The sequence below is a fragment of the Lucilia sericata genome, unplaced genomic scaffold (assembly GCF_015586225.1).
Source record: "Lucilia sericata isolate MDLA Ls3-8-SP2 unplaced genomic scaffold, ASM1558622v1 Contig001871F_arrow, whole genome shotgun sequence".
Classification (NCBI taxonomy): Eukaryota; Metazoa; Arthropoda; class Insecta; order Diptera; family Calliphoridae; genus Lucilia; species Lucilia sericata.
The window spans coordinates 6,011-21,518 of record NW_023995760.1 but is presented as its reverse complement, the minus strand read 5'-3'; the positions used below and the strand labels follow the sequence as shown (position 1 = coordinate 21,518).

General features: G+C 31.5%; 1 protein-coding gene across 1 annotated transcript in view; it reads right to left on the bottom strand.

Annotated features, from left to right (window-relative positions):
• Window positions 1-15,263, bottom strand: part of LOC119612911 — a 37,782-nt gene extending 22,519 nt beyond the window's left edge. The window contains exons 1-4 of the mRNA XM_037968801.1: window positions 14,645-15,263; window positions 13,069-13,284; window positions 9,938-10,252; window positions 9,463-9,866 (exon numbers count right to left, since the gene is read on the bottom strand). Coding sequence (XP_037824729.1) covers window positions 9,463-9,866; window positions 9,938-10,252; window positions 13,069-13,284; window positions 14,645-15,227 — 1,518 coding nt within the window. The 5' untranslated portion in view covers window positions 15,228-15,263. The remainder of the gene's footprint in view (window positions 1-9,462; window positions 9,867-9,937; window positions 10,253-13,068; window positions 13,285-14,644) is intronic.
• Between the last annotated feature and the right edge of the window lie 245 nt (window positions 15,264-15,508).

Genomic DNA, 15,508 nt, shown 5'->3' with positions numbered 1-15,508 from the left:
TTTCATATCTACTATAATCATATTTATGACTAATATTATACCGATATCTTCATTCAGTTATGAAATATGTGCGTTTATGTGGTTATCAGAAATGGGCCTTATATGGGATCTATGCCCAATTATGGTCCGATCCAAAATACATTTTGCAGAGTGATATAGGAATACACAATACATGCGTGAGTGTTTGAGGCAGACAGACGGACACAGCTAAATCGACTCAGAATTTCATAAAGATCCAGAATATATATACTTTGTTGGGTCTCAGATGAATATTTCTTGGTGTTACACACGGAATGACAAACTTATATACATATACCCTCTATCACCACTGATGGTGGTGGTGGATATAAAAATATGAATTTTGTACTTTTTGGAAACTCGGACGTTTAAGGGGTGAAAATTGTAGTTATTTTTGTACTTTTTGCATAAAACATTGTTTCCTATGTGTTGACTTGGTAGATTTAGTAACACTAAATATGCTAATTGGGAATTTCTTAGAACCGGCACAAAGGACTATTTTCGTTTTTTTAGCTGGTACTTTTTGTGTTTTTATTATAAAATTGATTCTAAAACATGAAATTAAGCATCTAGAGCCCTTTTGATACTTTTCGTTCTTTAAAAGTTACTTTTTGAATTTTCTATAATAATGAACATAGAAGCATAAAATTAAACATGTAAAGCCAGGAGTAAATGAGAACCAATAATAGGGGACTTTTTGTTACTTCTTCGTTTTTTAACCTGTACTTTTTGAGTTGTATTATAATATTAAACTTCGAAATATTAGGAAATTAAGCATGTGGTTTCCGGAGTAAATGAGGGCCATAAAAGCGGTCTTTTTGGTACCATTTCGATCTTCAAAAGGAACTTTTTAAATTTTCTATAGTATTGAACCTACAAATGTGAAATAAAGCATGTAGACTTGAGTGAATGAAAATTTAAAATGGAGTCTTTTCTGGTACTTTTTCGTACTTCAACTGGTATTTTTGAGTTTTCTAACATATTGACTACTAATTTTCATTCACATTAAATTAACAAAAATTTTTTTAAAAAGAGACTTTCTGGTACTTTTACTAATACTTTTCGAATTTTCTATTAAATCTAACAATATATAACTGGACACGCGCTTCCTGATTGTATAAAAATCTTTATAAGAGGAATCTCTTGTTGAAAATTAAAAATGCATCAGCCTGATTTAATTCCTCAATAGCTTTTTCCAATTTTCTGTAATATTAAGACTAGAATCATAAAAGCATAAACATTACTTCTTGAGAATGACTTTCAAAGTAGTGAATTTGGAATCAAATAAAGAGAACATCCCTCCTATGACAAGCCTGTGTTAAAATCATCACTTCTTCAGCTCTTTTTCTGTACTTCCATGGAGTTAATTCTGCTTCTTTTTCGCTTCTTTGGAAGTTTGTTTTTGCTTGGTGGTGTTGAAAACGCATAGAGTACTTCTCACTAAGGAGAACTACCCGGTTTTTTTATACGGAGTTTTATTTCGAATGTTAAAAAAATCGTTTTACTTCTGTCGAAAAATTCGGTTTATTGAAAAAATACATTTTTTTAAAATAAATATAAAATAAATTTTTTATTAGTCGGATGAAAAATGATTATTAATTTAATTAATTAATTCATAAATATTTATAACATTTATAGACGCGCACCGATATTATGGAGGTTTATATTTATTTATATTTAGGTTTATATTGATCTCCATAAAATTTAGTTTATGACTTAAGAATTAAACGCTTGGTTGGTTTGCTTTGTTTATAACGTAAAGCGACGCGAGAACATGTTTCACGCTTTGTTTGTAGTTTTCTTGGTTGTACATCAAAGATAAAATATCTTTTTTAAAGGACCTTATGTGGTTAGAATTGCACGATAGTGGAATTTATTACCTTTTTCATTAAGTCTTTTTTTACAATCTAATAACGTATTACATTTAAAACTTATGTTGCACTTTTCTACGTTCATTTTGGTATGAAATAATACAACACAGGCAAAAACTCAAAAAATATTTTAAATACCAAAACCTCATTTTCAATCACTTTATTAAATAAATATTAAACATATATATGCATATTTATATATATCCGTAAGTAAATTTTGTGTATATACACACTATTGTAATTTTTTATTTTTTTTTTTTTGGATCAGTCCATAATTCTTCCTAGCTTGTCTAAAAAGTTCACTTCCTTAAGTCACTTTATGTCATATATTTCATTAATAAATATGGTCACATGAAATACAAAAAGGCGTAACATCCAAAAGTAACATTAAAAAGGGCCTAACAACAAATTGTCATTTCCACAAGTCAGAAAGTCCTAAAAAGCAACATAATAGACATAATACAAATTTTAAGTGTATTTACACCCTTTTGCATAGAGTTGTGATTGATAGTTTATTTTAGTGACCGCTCCTTGTAATTCAATTAAGTTTAGGGAACTAGATCGCTCCTTCATCAATCGGTCTTTATTTTGAGATGCTACATATCAGCTGAGCTAATTTCAAAAATAATTGGAATCATTATGTGAAAAAGCGATGTTCTGTACTTTGTTTGGCTTTAAAAGTGTTCTTCGTTCTGAGACAATTTGTCCAGTGGACGAACAAATGCCTTTTTGATGACATCCTGTTTCATTACTGGCACCAATGGTGTTCGCCAATTAGACCCAATTCATTACTTAAGTGTTTTCACAGCATTGTTGTATAAAAAGTAACGGATTTTTCTCTAATTCCTATTTCTTTCTATCCATTCTTTCAAGAAACAAGTAAGAGTACTATATTCGGCTGTGCCGAATCTTATATACCCTTCACCATAGTGTATTTAATAAATATAAATTTCATAAAATTTAAATTTATTTCATTTGCCCGACTATATCATTATTATAGCAATAGCAAAACAAAATGAACAACAACAACGCTAAACGAAATAAACACACAAAATACATAAAGCAGTAAAACCAACAGCTTCCAAACATACGAAACAAAATATACAATAAACAAGTAAGAGTGCTATATTCGGCTGTGCCGAATCTTATATACCCTTCACCACAGTGTATTTAAAAAATATCAATTCTATAAAATGTTAATTTATTTCATTTTCCCGTTTATATCATTATTATAGCAATAGCAAAACGAACAACAACAACGCTAAACGAAATAAACACACAAAAAAAAACAAAATACACAAGGCAGTAAAACCAACAGACATCCAAACATACGAAAAGAAATACACTCAAACCTCGTTTTATGCGTATTTATTTTATGCGAATTTGAATTAGTGCGGTTTCACAATTCTAAAATTTTTCTTTGCAAAAATAATTTTGAGAAAAATGTTGGTCCACATACATCGAAAAAAATTTCTTAACAAAGTACTACTACTGATTTTTTACCAATTCCGATTCGGATATATAAAGTATTGTTCAAATCCTTTGTACACGAAGAAATATTATTTTTTATTTTTAAGAAATTTTGTACATATACTTCATTATTTGGAATTTGTATTGTGTTATTATTTGTTACCTTTATTTTTCATAATTTTTTAATAGTTTCAGTAGAGAATTAATTTTTTTTTTGATTTTTTTATGCGATTTTGTTTGACTTTTAAGGGAATAATTTGAAATAGTGCGCTTTTTTATTAAAAACCCAATTACTATATTTTGTATGGAGCTAGTGTATCGTTTTGTGCGAATTCGAATTATGCGTTTTTCTGCGAAACGAATTAACCGCATAAATCGAGGTTTGAGTGTACACAAAAAAAAACAAAAACAAAATACACAACGCAATGAAACAAACAGACATACAAACATACGAAACTGAATGCACCAAGAAACAAAAACAATATACACAAGGCAATGAAACACACAGCCATCCAAACATATAAAACGAAATGCTCAATGAATAAGCAGTGTTGCTGTTGTTGCTTATATCAAAGCATGAAAAAAAATGTCTTTTTTATGAAATTTTCAGAGGTTGTCTCAGATTTTTGCTCATATCTCCGGTATTTATTGACCGAGTTTGCTGATTTTAAATAGCGATCTTCTCGAAAGCATGTCTAACAGAATTATTGAAGATTCGGATCTCGCCGATATCTGGGGTCCTCTAAAAACTGATTTAAACAAACACACAGACGGATAGACAGACAGACGGACACAGCTTAATCAACTCCGCTACCTATAAGGATCCAGAATATATATACTTTATGGGGTCGGAAAATTGTATTATAGAAATTTCAAACGGAATGACAAACTTATATATACCCTTCTCACGAAGGTGAAGGGTATAAAAACCAAAATACACAATGCAATGAAACCAACAGACATCCAAACATACAAAACTGAATACACCAAGAATCAAAAACAAGATACACAAGACAATGAAACACCTAGGCATCCAAACATAAGAAACGAAATACACAAAAACAAAATACAAAACGCAATGAAACCAACAGACATCCAAACATACGAAACTGAATACACCAAGAAACAAAAACAATATACACAAGGCAATGAAACATACGAAACGAAATACTCCAAAAAAACAAAAACAAAATACACAACGCAATGAAACCAACAGACATACAAACATACGAAACTGAATGCACCAAGAAACAAAAACAATATACACAAGGCAATGAAACACACAGTCATCCAAACATATAAAACGAAATACTCAATGAATAAGCAGTGTTGTTGTTGTTGCTTATATCAAAGCATGAAAAAAATTTTCTTTTTTATGAAATTTTCAGAGGTTGTCTCGGATTTTTGCTCATATCTCCGGTATTTATTGACCGAGTTTGCTGATTTTAAATAGCCATCTTCTCGAAAGCATGTCTAACAGAATTATTGAAGATCGGATCTCGCCGATATCTGGGGTCCTCTAAAAACTGATTTCAACAAACACACAGACGGACAGACAGACGGACACAGCTTAATCAACTCCGCTACCTATAAGGATCCAGAATATTTGTACTTTATGGGTCGGAAAATTATATTATAGAAATTACAAACGGAATGACAAACTCATATATACCCTTCTCACGAAGATGAAGGGTATAAAAATACAATTAAACTTTAAATATTAAAGAAAAATTACCAAATTCGGTAACCTCATATCTCCTAAACTATAAAAGATACAAAAACAGTTTAAAGCGTATCGTCGTTCATTTAAAAAATAAGCGGACAGGTGTCTGGTACTTTTTTTAAAATTCGGCCCCTTTAGGGAATAAATGGGTAAAAACTGCATTTTGGTACTTTTTTTGCACCCCATATATCTTTTAAACCAAAGAACATTCAAAAAAATTTTTGACTCCTTCATAACTTGACGAAAAAATAAAAATATGAACTTAGTACTTTTTGGATATTCGGACGTTTAAGGGAAAATTTTATTTTTTTTATGAAATTTTCAGAGGTTGTCTCGGATTTTTGCTCATATCTCCGGTATTTATTGACCGAGTTTGCTGATTTTAAATAGCCATCTTCTCGAAAGCATGTCTAACAGAATTATTGAAGATCGGATCTCGCCGATATCTGGGGTCCTCTAAAAACTGATTTCAACAAACACACAGACGGACAGACAGACGGACACAGCTTAATCAACTCCGCTACCTATAAGGATCCAGAATATTTGTACTTTATGGGTCGGAAAATTATATTATAGAAATTACAAACGGAATGACAAACTCATATATACCCTTCTCACGAAGATGAAGGGTATAAAAATACAATTAAACTTTAAATATTAAAGAAAAATTACCAAATTCGGTAACCTCATATCTCATAAACTATAAAAGATACAAAAACAGTTTAAAGCGTATCGTCGTTCATTTAAAAAATAAGCGGACAGGTGTCTGGTACTTTTTTTAAAATTCGGCCCCTTTAGGGAATAAATGGGTAAAAACTGCATTTTGGTACTTTTTTTGCACCCCATATATCTTTTAAACCAAAGAACATTCAAAAAAATTTTTGACTCCTTCATAACTTGACGAAAAAATAAAAATATGAACTTAGTACTTTTTGGATATTCGGACGTTTAAGGGAAAATTTTACATATTTTTGGTACTTTTTTCATAAAACATTGTTTTTGATTTATTAACTTATACATATGAATACATAATAACGGGCTCCCAATACGATGTTGCAACTTTTGGAACAGAATTTTTATTTCGTTAATGGGGAGGAAAAAAGTACCAAAAGGGGTAAAAACGGGAAATTTGATTTTATTCAAACACAATGATCCAATTTATTATATCTAGGAACACTACATATGCTAATGGGGTGTTATTTGGAACACCGGTACCAAGTGATATTTTTTGGTACTTTTTCATTCTCCAACTAGTACTTTTTTGAGTTTTCTATGATATTTAAATCGAAACATGAAATTAATAATAAAGGGACTTTTCGGTACTTTTTCGTTCTACAAAAGCATGTAGAGCCCGGAGTAAATGAGAATCTATAAAAGAATTTAATAATAAAGGGACTTTTCGGTACTTTTTCGTTATACAAAAGTATGTAGAGCCCGGAGTAAATGAGAATCTATAAAAGGGGACTTTTTGGTACTCTTTCGTTCTTCTAAAGGTACTTAAATTTTAATTTTTGTATAATATTGAACCTAGAAATGTGAAATTAAGCATGTAGAGCCAGGATTAAATGAGAACCTAAAAAGGGGACTTTTTGGCACTTTTTCGTTCTTCAAAAGGTACCTTCTAAATTTTCTATAATATTAAACCTAGAAACATGAAATCAAACATGTTGAGCACGGATTAAGTGAGTACCAATAAAAGGGGACTTTTTGGTAATTTTTCGTTCTTCAAAAGGTACTTTTCTATAATATTGAATCTAGAAACGTGAAATTAAGCATGTAGAGCCAGGATTAAGTGAGAACATAAAAAGGGGACTTTTTGTCACTTTTTTGTTTTTCAAAAGGTACTTTCTGAATTTTCTATAATATTGAACCTAGAAACATGAAATTAAACATGTAAGCCGGGATTAAGTGAGGACCTATAAAAGTGGACTTTTTGGTAATTTTTATACCCACCATCAAAAAAGATGGGGGTATATTGATTTTGTCATTCCGTTTGTAACACATAGAAATATTGGTCATAGACCCACAAAAGTATATATATTCTGGGTCCTCATTAAATTCTAAGACGATCTAGCCATGTCTGTCCGTCCGTCCGTCCGTCTGTCTGTCTGTCTGTCTGTTGAAAGCACGATAGAGTCCGAATGGAAAGAGCTAGAGGGTTGAAATTTCACATAAATATTTCTTATAGGTAAGGTTTGTTTGGTATTGAAAATGGGCAATATCGGTCCACGTTTTCGGATAGCCCCCATACAAGTGGCCCCTCGAAAAGCAGCTTTAACAGCCATAACTTGTTTAAAAATACGAATATAGCGATGAAATTCGACATAAGTAAGTTTCTTATGATCCAAAATCAATATGCGAAATTTTATGAGGATCGGTCCATAACTGACCCTATCCCCCATATAAGGTCCCCTTCAGAAAATGACTTTAACGCTCATTACTGGCTTAAAAATACTAGTATATAGATGAAATTCGACATAAGTAAGTTTCATACGAGTCAAAATCTATCTAAAAAATTTTATGAGGATCGGTCCATGATTGACCCTACCCCCCATATAAGGTCCCCTTCAGAAAATGACTGCAACGCTCATTAATGGTTTAAAAATACGAGTGTAGCGATGAAATTCGACACAAATAAATTTAATACGAACCAAATTCTATCTACCAAATTTTATGAGGATCGACCCATAATTGACCCTACCCCCCTATATATGGTCCCCTTCAGAAAATTACTTTAACGCTTATAACTGGCCTAAATATACGAGTATATACATAGATGAAATTCGACATAAGTAAGTTTCATTCGAGTCAAACGAGGTTTGATGGTGGGTATATAAGATTCGGCATAGCCGAATATAACACTCTTACTTGTTCGTTCTTCAAAAGGTACTTTTTGAATGTTCTATAATATTGAACCTAGAAACATGAAATTAAGCCTGTAGAACACGTAGTAAATGAGAATATATAAAAGGGGACTTTTTGGTACTTTTTCTTTCTTCGACTGGTACTTTTTGAGTTTTCTACAAATATTGAACCTAGAAACATGAAATTAAGCATTTAGAGCCTGGAATAAATAAGAATCTATAAAAGGGGACTTTTTGGTACTTCATCGTACTACGACTGGTACTTTTTGAGTTTTTTATAAAATTAAATACAGAATCATAAAAATAAACATGTAGAGCCCGGAGTAAATTAAAATCTATAAAAGAGGACTTTTTGGTAGTTTTTCGTTCTTCAAAAGGGACTTTTTGTGTTTTTTATAATATTGATCCTAGAAACATGAAATTAAGCATGTGGATCCCGGAGTTAATGAGGAAATATAAAAGGGGCCCTTTGGTAATTTTTCGTTCTTCAACTGGTACTTTTTGAGTTTTCTATTATAATGAACCTAGAAATATAAAACTAAGCAATCAGAGACTTGAGTGAATGAAAATAAAAACTGGAATATTTTCTGATACTTTTTCGTTCTTTAACTGGTACTTTTTTAATTTTCTATAATATTGAACTTAGGAACATGAAATTAAATAAAATATGTCTTTTGGTACTTCTTCGTACTTCAACTGGTACTTTTTGAGGTTTCTAAAATATTGAATATATAAACATAATTGAATGAAAATTTAAAAAGGTACCAGTATCCTTTTTTGTTCTTTTTCTAATTCTTTTCCAATTTTCTATAATATTGAACGTAAAAACATAAAACTGGACACGCAGATTCCTGATTGTATAAAAATCTGTATGTGATTTTTTTGGTTTCTGGTTTCTGGAAAATCTATAAAAAGGCACTGTCTGGTACTTTTTCGTTCTTTAACTGTTTTAAAACTGGACACGCAGATTCCTGATTGTATAAAAATCTGTATGTGATTTTTTTGGTTTCTGGTTTCTGGAAAATCTATAAAAAGGCACTGTCTGGTACTTTTTCGTTCTTTAACTGTTTTTTTTTTATTTTCTGTAATATTGACTAAAATCATAAAATCAAACTTAAAGAGTTCTCTAAAAGGGGACTTTTTGATAGTGCAGTTATACTTATATACATTTACAATAATTATATTTATTTTATTCCATTACGATGAGGATATCGCCTTGCTTTAAAACTTTTACCGGTCCAAAATGTAAAAAAAAAATCGAATATCCCGAAAACCTTTTTTAAGTTTAAGAATCGTTGTGTTTTAATTCAAATTTCGTTTAAATTTTAGCTAAACCGTTCCTTATCTACAAAATTGTATGATTCTAATGGTTTTAATTAATATAAAAGATCTCTCAACAAATTTCATTATAACATCTTCAAGGTTGTGACCTGTAGTTTGGTTATAAGATTTATATGGACGGACATTGCTAAATTGAAATATGAAACAATTATGAGCCGATTGCCAAATTAATTACCTGAGGATGTGTATGGATCTTTAAATGTGGCTGCTGTATATGCGGCTGAACCTGTTGAGGCGATGATGAAGTTATGGTTGTGGCTTGTGAAGAATTAGAAATTGTATCCTTCTCTGCCGTCATTTTGCGTAAAACGGAAGTAGGTGTAAAAGCTAATGGTGTAGGAGAATTTACATGCCTTGATGTTTGTTGTTGTTGGTGCCCTTGTTGAGACATCATGGAATTCGAGTTTAATGACTGTTGATGTTGCTGACTGAAATTTGATGATTCAAGTTCTTGCTGTTTGTGAATTTCTTGTCGTCTTCTTAGTGCCTCATGTTGTTCTACCTCTAATTTCTTTTTAAATAGGGCATTTTGCATAATGGCTTGAGTGTGCATTTGAAGTTCCCGTTGAGTTGGCATATCTTGAAATTAATTAAAAATAAACAATTTAAAAATCAATATATATGCATATAACATATTTTTTGTAACTTACGTAGTGTCGATTCTTCATGATGATGTGAACGTAGCATCGAAGAAATAGCCTGTTGTTGATCTGGCAATATTGGACAAACATTTTCGTTTGTTAGAACTTGACTTTGTTTTTGTGCAGGAACTACTTGAGGAGGTAATGACGCAACGACACCTCCACTCGTCGGTATAGAAACAATGTTCAATGATGCATTTAAAGGTGTGCCACAGCGAGATCTTTCATTGAATACTCCACTATTAGTTTCGTTAGCAGTGCTCATGTTAAGTTTATTTAACTCATGCTCCAATAGATTGAGCGAAACTTCCCCTCTGGCTAAAGCTTTATATATAAATATAAAATTAGATCATATTTTTTAATAATTTAAGTAATTTAATTTTATACAAATAAATATAAAAATTTTTACAAAAGGAATTGCACAAGCACTGTATTTAACGAGACTTTTTATTTATTATTCACACAAAACGGGTTTTAAAGATAAAAATAAACTGTTACAAAATAAAATACTGTAGCATTTATATTTATTAGTATTTATATAAAATAGGTATAATTTATTCTTACTTTTGCTCTGAATGTTGGTGCTAATCCTGGGTTCTAGTGACCCTTTTTTATTTCGTACTACCTACATACATGACACCAACCAGAAAGTAAAATTTTCGAATAAAAGTCCTAAATCTCAACTTAAAAAAAAATTGTATTTATTGTGTTATTAATAAATCTTAGCGAATACTATTTCTAAGAAAACAAAACGAAAAATTAAATGTAGACACTTTTAGCGAATGCAATTTAAAATTCCCTGAGCTTTAGTTATGTATTATAAAGTAAAAATGTTGTTACAACTCGATATAATCAAAATATATATTGCAATTTTATAATTTTCATTTTTTTTGAAAATTATTAAATTAAAAAATAAAATTTATTATTCGCTTTCTCAAAACTGGCATTCGAAACAACCCTATTAAAGAGTTTAGGAACTTCCCAGTAAAAACTTAACTCCCAAAGTAAGTAAGATTCGAAGGAAAGACTACTTCCTTTCCTACTATAAGAAGTACTTATTTTTGTTGTTGATGACCCAAAAGAAATACTTTATTTTTGGCTGCTAATAAGTTGAGTTATTTATAGAACAATTTATGAAAAAATTAAAAAATAAAAAGTCGAAATAGAAAGGGTTTGAACTTGAAACCTTTCGTCTGCCAGTTCGCCACACTCACTCTACACTATATATCGGCGCTAGTATTGTTCTGAATACGAAGATTTTCGGCAATTTACATGTATACAAATACAAATATTTTATTTAGTTGCTTGACAGCATTCAACAAAGTAGATTGATGTCGCTTTGTTTCAAAAATTGAAAACACACAGCTTAATTACAATTGGAACCGATGTCGAAAACCACAAAAAAAGAGCGACGAATTAAAATTAAGCGACTGTCGACAGACCACATTTTCTGACGTTTATTAGAAAAAATCAAAGCAAAACGATGTTTTTTTTAAATTAGAATTATTTTTAAGAAATAAATAGAAATTGGTAAAAAATTATTCAGAATAAAATAAAAGAAACAAAACAATATGTTTTCGCATTTTAATTTTTATTATTTTCATTTAATATCTTCTGTTAATAATAGCACATGTGTTTGCAATTTTGCAAGATTTTTAGCAAAATATTATAAACATGTCCATGTACAAGCACTTTGCAGAAGAACTCGAGCTATCTAATCTCTTGCCACAGTAGCCCCGTTGAGGAATGACAGACAGCATGCCATCAATCCCAATGCAAACCCCGACAAGGAAAAAGCAATCACTGATCTAAAGTCAATAGAAGGGGGACTACCCCAACATCAGGTGAAATCAATCTTCCGATAAACCGGAAGGTGACCACTCTTATGATGTCATGAAAGATTGCATTATTTAAAATGCAATCCCCATCAACTAATGACCAATTCCAGTACATTCCTTAACCTCATAAAGCTCGCACAACCACACTACTGAGATGGCTCTGTTGGTTTGGCAACAGCACCTAGAAGCGTATTTGGTAGCCCGAAATATCCAGCTCATAAATCATGATCCTTCTGTATGTCAGATAATCTGACAAAGGATGTAGAAATTTCCAAAATCAATTCGTACCCAATAATTGCCCCGACGAGTTGTGGGAACGGACCTCAACCATATGTCGCGTAGCATGAAACAATATGAATCCTGTTGAGATGGCAACAGCACCGAGAACTTCCCTGAAGTAAAAGATCTACTAAATCAGTACTAGTCTCCTGTCGGGCAGAGGAGTCTTTCCCGATCGTTCACCAATTACATCAGTTCCATTCTCAGACCACAAAACCGATCTACGGAAAGACAGGCAACTACCAAGTGTCAACATGAAAATTCTCCAACATATACTGGCCAAGAGTAAGAGATACTCAACGGGTTCAGGAATCCAGCATAAGTTGCCCAGTGACATCTGTTGAGATGGCAACAGCACCGGAGAGAGACATATATGGCATTTGAATATATCAGTTAAACCAACATTCTCTCCGAATTTGGCCATAAACCACAGCCACTACGTGGATCCCGAAGGAACCTTAACCAATTGACCGGTCAGGACTAGGTCCTATGGCCAACCGGCCACCCGTATTGCCAGATTATATGTTACTCTGATTAGACCCCATGTCAAATCATTCGAAGGAAAGGCCGAAGATACATTTGATCATCACCAGTTTATAGTCCCGGTAGACTAGTGGTATTGGTACACCTCTATACCCCGGGATTGCAATACACCAAGATGAAGTTTTTTCATCAAGGAAACATGCCCCGGGGGGGAACATATGGCAACGCTACAACATAAAAATTAGAGAAAAATGAGAGGATCGCCAAAGAGCGCAATAAAAATAAAATAGAATCTATATCAACCACAATATCGCCAACCACAAGACGATATTATGCTCTCCATACAAAATGTATGAAAACTCATTGTCGACAGCGAGTGTGGTTCCAATTGTAATTAAGCTGTAATACTTTTTTGTACATTTTAATTTGAAATGCTGTTTCTATGTAAAGAAATTATCATTCTTATGTTCATTGATTACATTTTGTTTATAAATATTCCCATTTTTTGTTATCAGTAAGAAAAAAGAAAAAATTACTTACATTGCATTAGATTATTAGGTGCAGCACAAATATCATTGGCCACTCCTGCTTCCACAGAATCAGGTGCATTTTGACCGCCTCCAGCTGTAGATTGTAAATTGTATCGCGATGTTTCCTTTAATACTGTTGAAATTACATCTTTAGTGTAAGGGGGAACATTGGGATTCTTTAACTCCTTTTCCAAAAAGCTTCTTGATAGTTCTTCTCGTACAACCGCTAGGTATAGTGATAATTTTATATAAATTAAATATACTAAGCTTTATTTTAGTTTACTTTTAGATAAATAAAAAGATTTCTTTTATCATAAATAAACACTCAAAAACTAATTATAATATATTTTGAACAAATCAGTGTTTAATAAGTAATATCAATTCTATGGCAAATCTTGTGAAATTTGAATAATAAAACAAACTTAAAATATACTAAAAAACTTCAGCTACATCAGAAAAATGTACAAGCCAAATTTTGACAGCATCGAAGATTTATTATTGTTGTAATTAAAAGATAAATATTAGATTTTAAGTATTTTATTTTTTAAAACGATTTGGAGTCAGTTTGGGGTAGAAATCACAAATTTTTGACAATAATTATGCAGAATTTTTCATATTTTTTTAGTCCCTATTTAACTGAGATTTGCTGAAAATAGTTTTGGTTAAGAGGATCCCATAATTTCTTCCTAAAATTTATGATAAGACTCATAGCTAATGTTTTCATGAAGTTTGAGAGGATTTACAACAGCTAACATCAAAGTTTGTGGTCTTTGTGTATTTGGATCATTGTCGTGATATATGTATGTAAGTAATGTTTTTTAAAACTTGTTGTCAAATTTTTATTTAAAATTCCTGAATACATAGTCTGTACATAACCCTGTCAATTAAGAGTATATTTATGTATATACTTGTTCCTTATTGTCAGAAAATATAATGGCATAAAAGATTTAAATTTACAAGGAAATAAAAAAAATTTTTTATTTTGTAATATATTTGGAGCGGATGGTCGATTTGGTATTTGAAAAAAAAACAAGTCAGGAGTTAGATTTGAAAAACTTACGGACCGTACATTGCTGGGATGGATCACTGCTGATTTGGGCCTCATTTTATTTATTTATTTATTTTTTTTTTTTTTTTGATAGGGTTATGGACAACAATATATGTATATTTAGATGGTACGTTCATCACAATAATGGTGAAAAGGCACAAATACCATAAAGTGCGATCCTGGCTGCTGTAAAAAGTTCCCCACTTTGTTGAGTCCTGACGCGATTTCTAAAATGAAATTATTGGATTCTCTAAACATAATTATTGTCAGAAATTTGTAATTTCCATCCCAGACTCTAATTCATTCTAAAAAACTAAATGTTTAACATTTATTTTTTATTTACAACAAGAAAATTAATAAATCTTTGAATGTGTCCGAGAGTGGCTTGTGCATTTTTTCTGAAGTAGTTGAAGATTTTTGGCTATTTTAAAATACAAACAATGAATTATAAATATACTGTATGGAAATCGAACAACAATTGCATTTTTTTATTTTTTTACTAAAGTGTCCGTGTTTGGCTTGTAGCGACTGTACTTACACTGAATTAAATGTTGCACATCAAGTCGCTTTTGCGGAGGGCCCATTATTATTGGCATGTAATGAGAATGTTGATGATGGGGTGTTGGTGGTGCTGATAATAAAGGCAAATTTTCAGTCTGTTGTTGTGGAGATATTTGTGTTAGTCTATGGTGATGTTGAAGAACGGGTGGTGTTACCATTTTACCCACATTTTGCTGCAGATGTAGAAGTTGTTGTTGGTGCATAATTTTCATCATATATTCTTGTTTGGCCATATTGGCTTGGGGTAATGAATTGGGTGGTATTGGTGATATACCAGTGGAGGGATATGTTCCCCCAACGGGATTAGTTAATAAATGTTGTTGTCCTGACGTATTTGGCAAGACAATGTTCATTGAAATATCTACTCGAGGTTTGCCAAGTTGGTCTAGTAATTTTCGAAAAGCTTCTACGTCCTGTGAATTTATTTCGGTCGACTGGGAAGCCTCGGATTCACTTTCGATTTCAGATCTTATATTCTGACTACCCTCATTTTTGTGCAAGTTCTGACCAACACTACCGCTTTTAGGTTTTTCTATTTCCCCTGAGTCCATTTTGCGCATTCTAGCTTCTAGTTCTTCAACACTTAGTGCAGAAACTGTATTAGAAAATAGGAAAAGCAGAATTAAATATACATTTATATATGTATGTATATGAATACGGTTGTGTTCTTAAAAACTTATTTTGGGTTTATTAACCATTTTAAGCCAAATCCAAGAAAATCGTATTCATAAACGTCAAATAGCTTAAAATGCATTCAATAAACCAATGATAAGTAGAACATGTTATATATTATATTCGGTTATGCCGAATCTTATGTACCCTTCACTTGTAAGCTATTTAT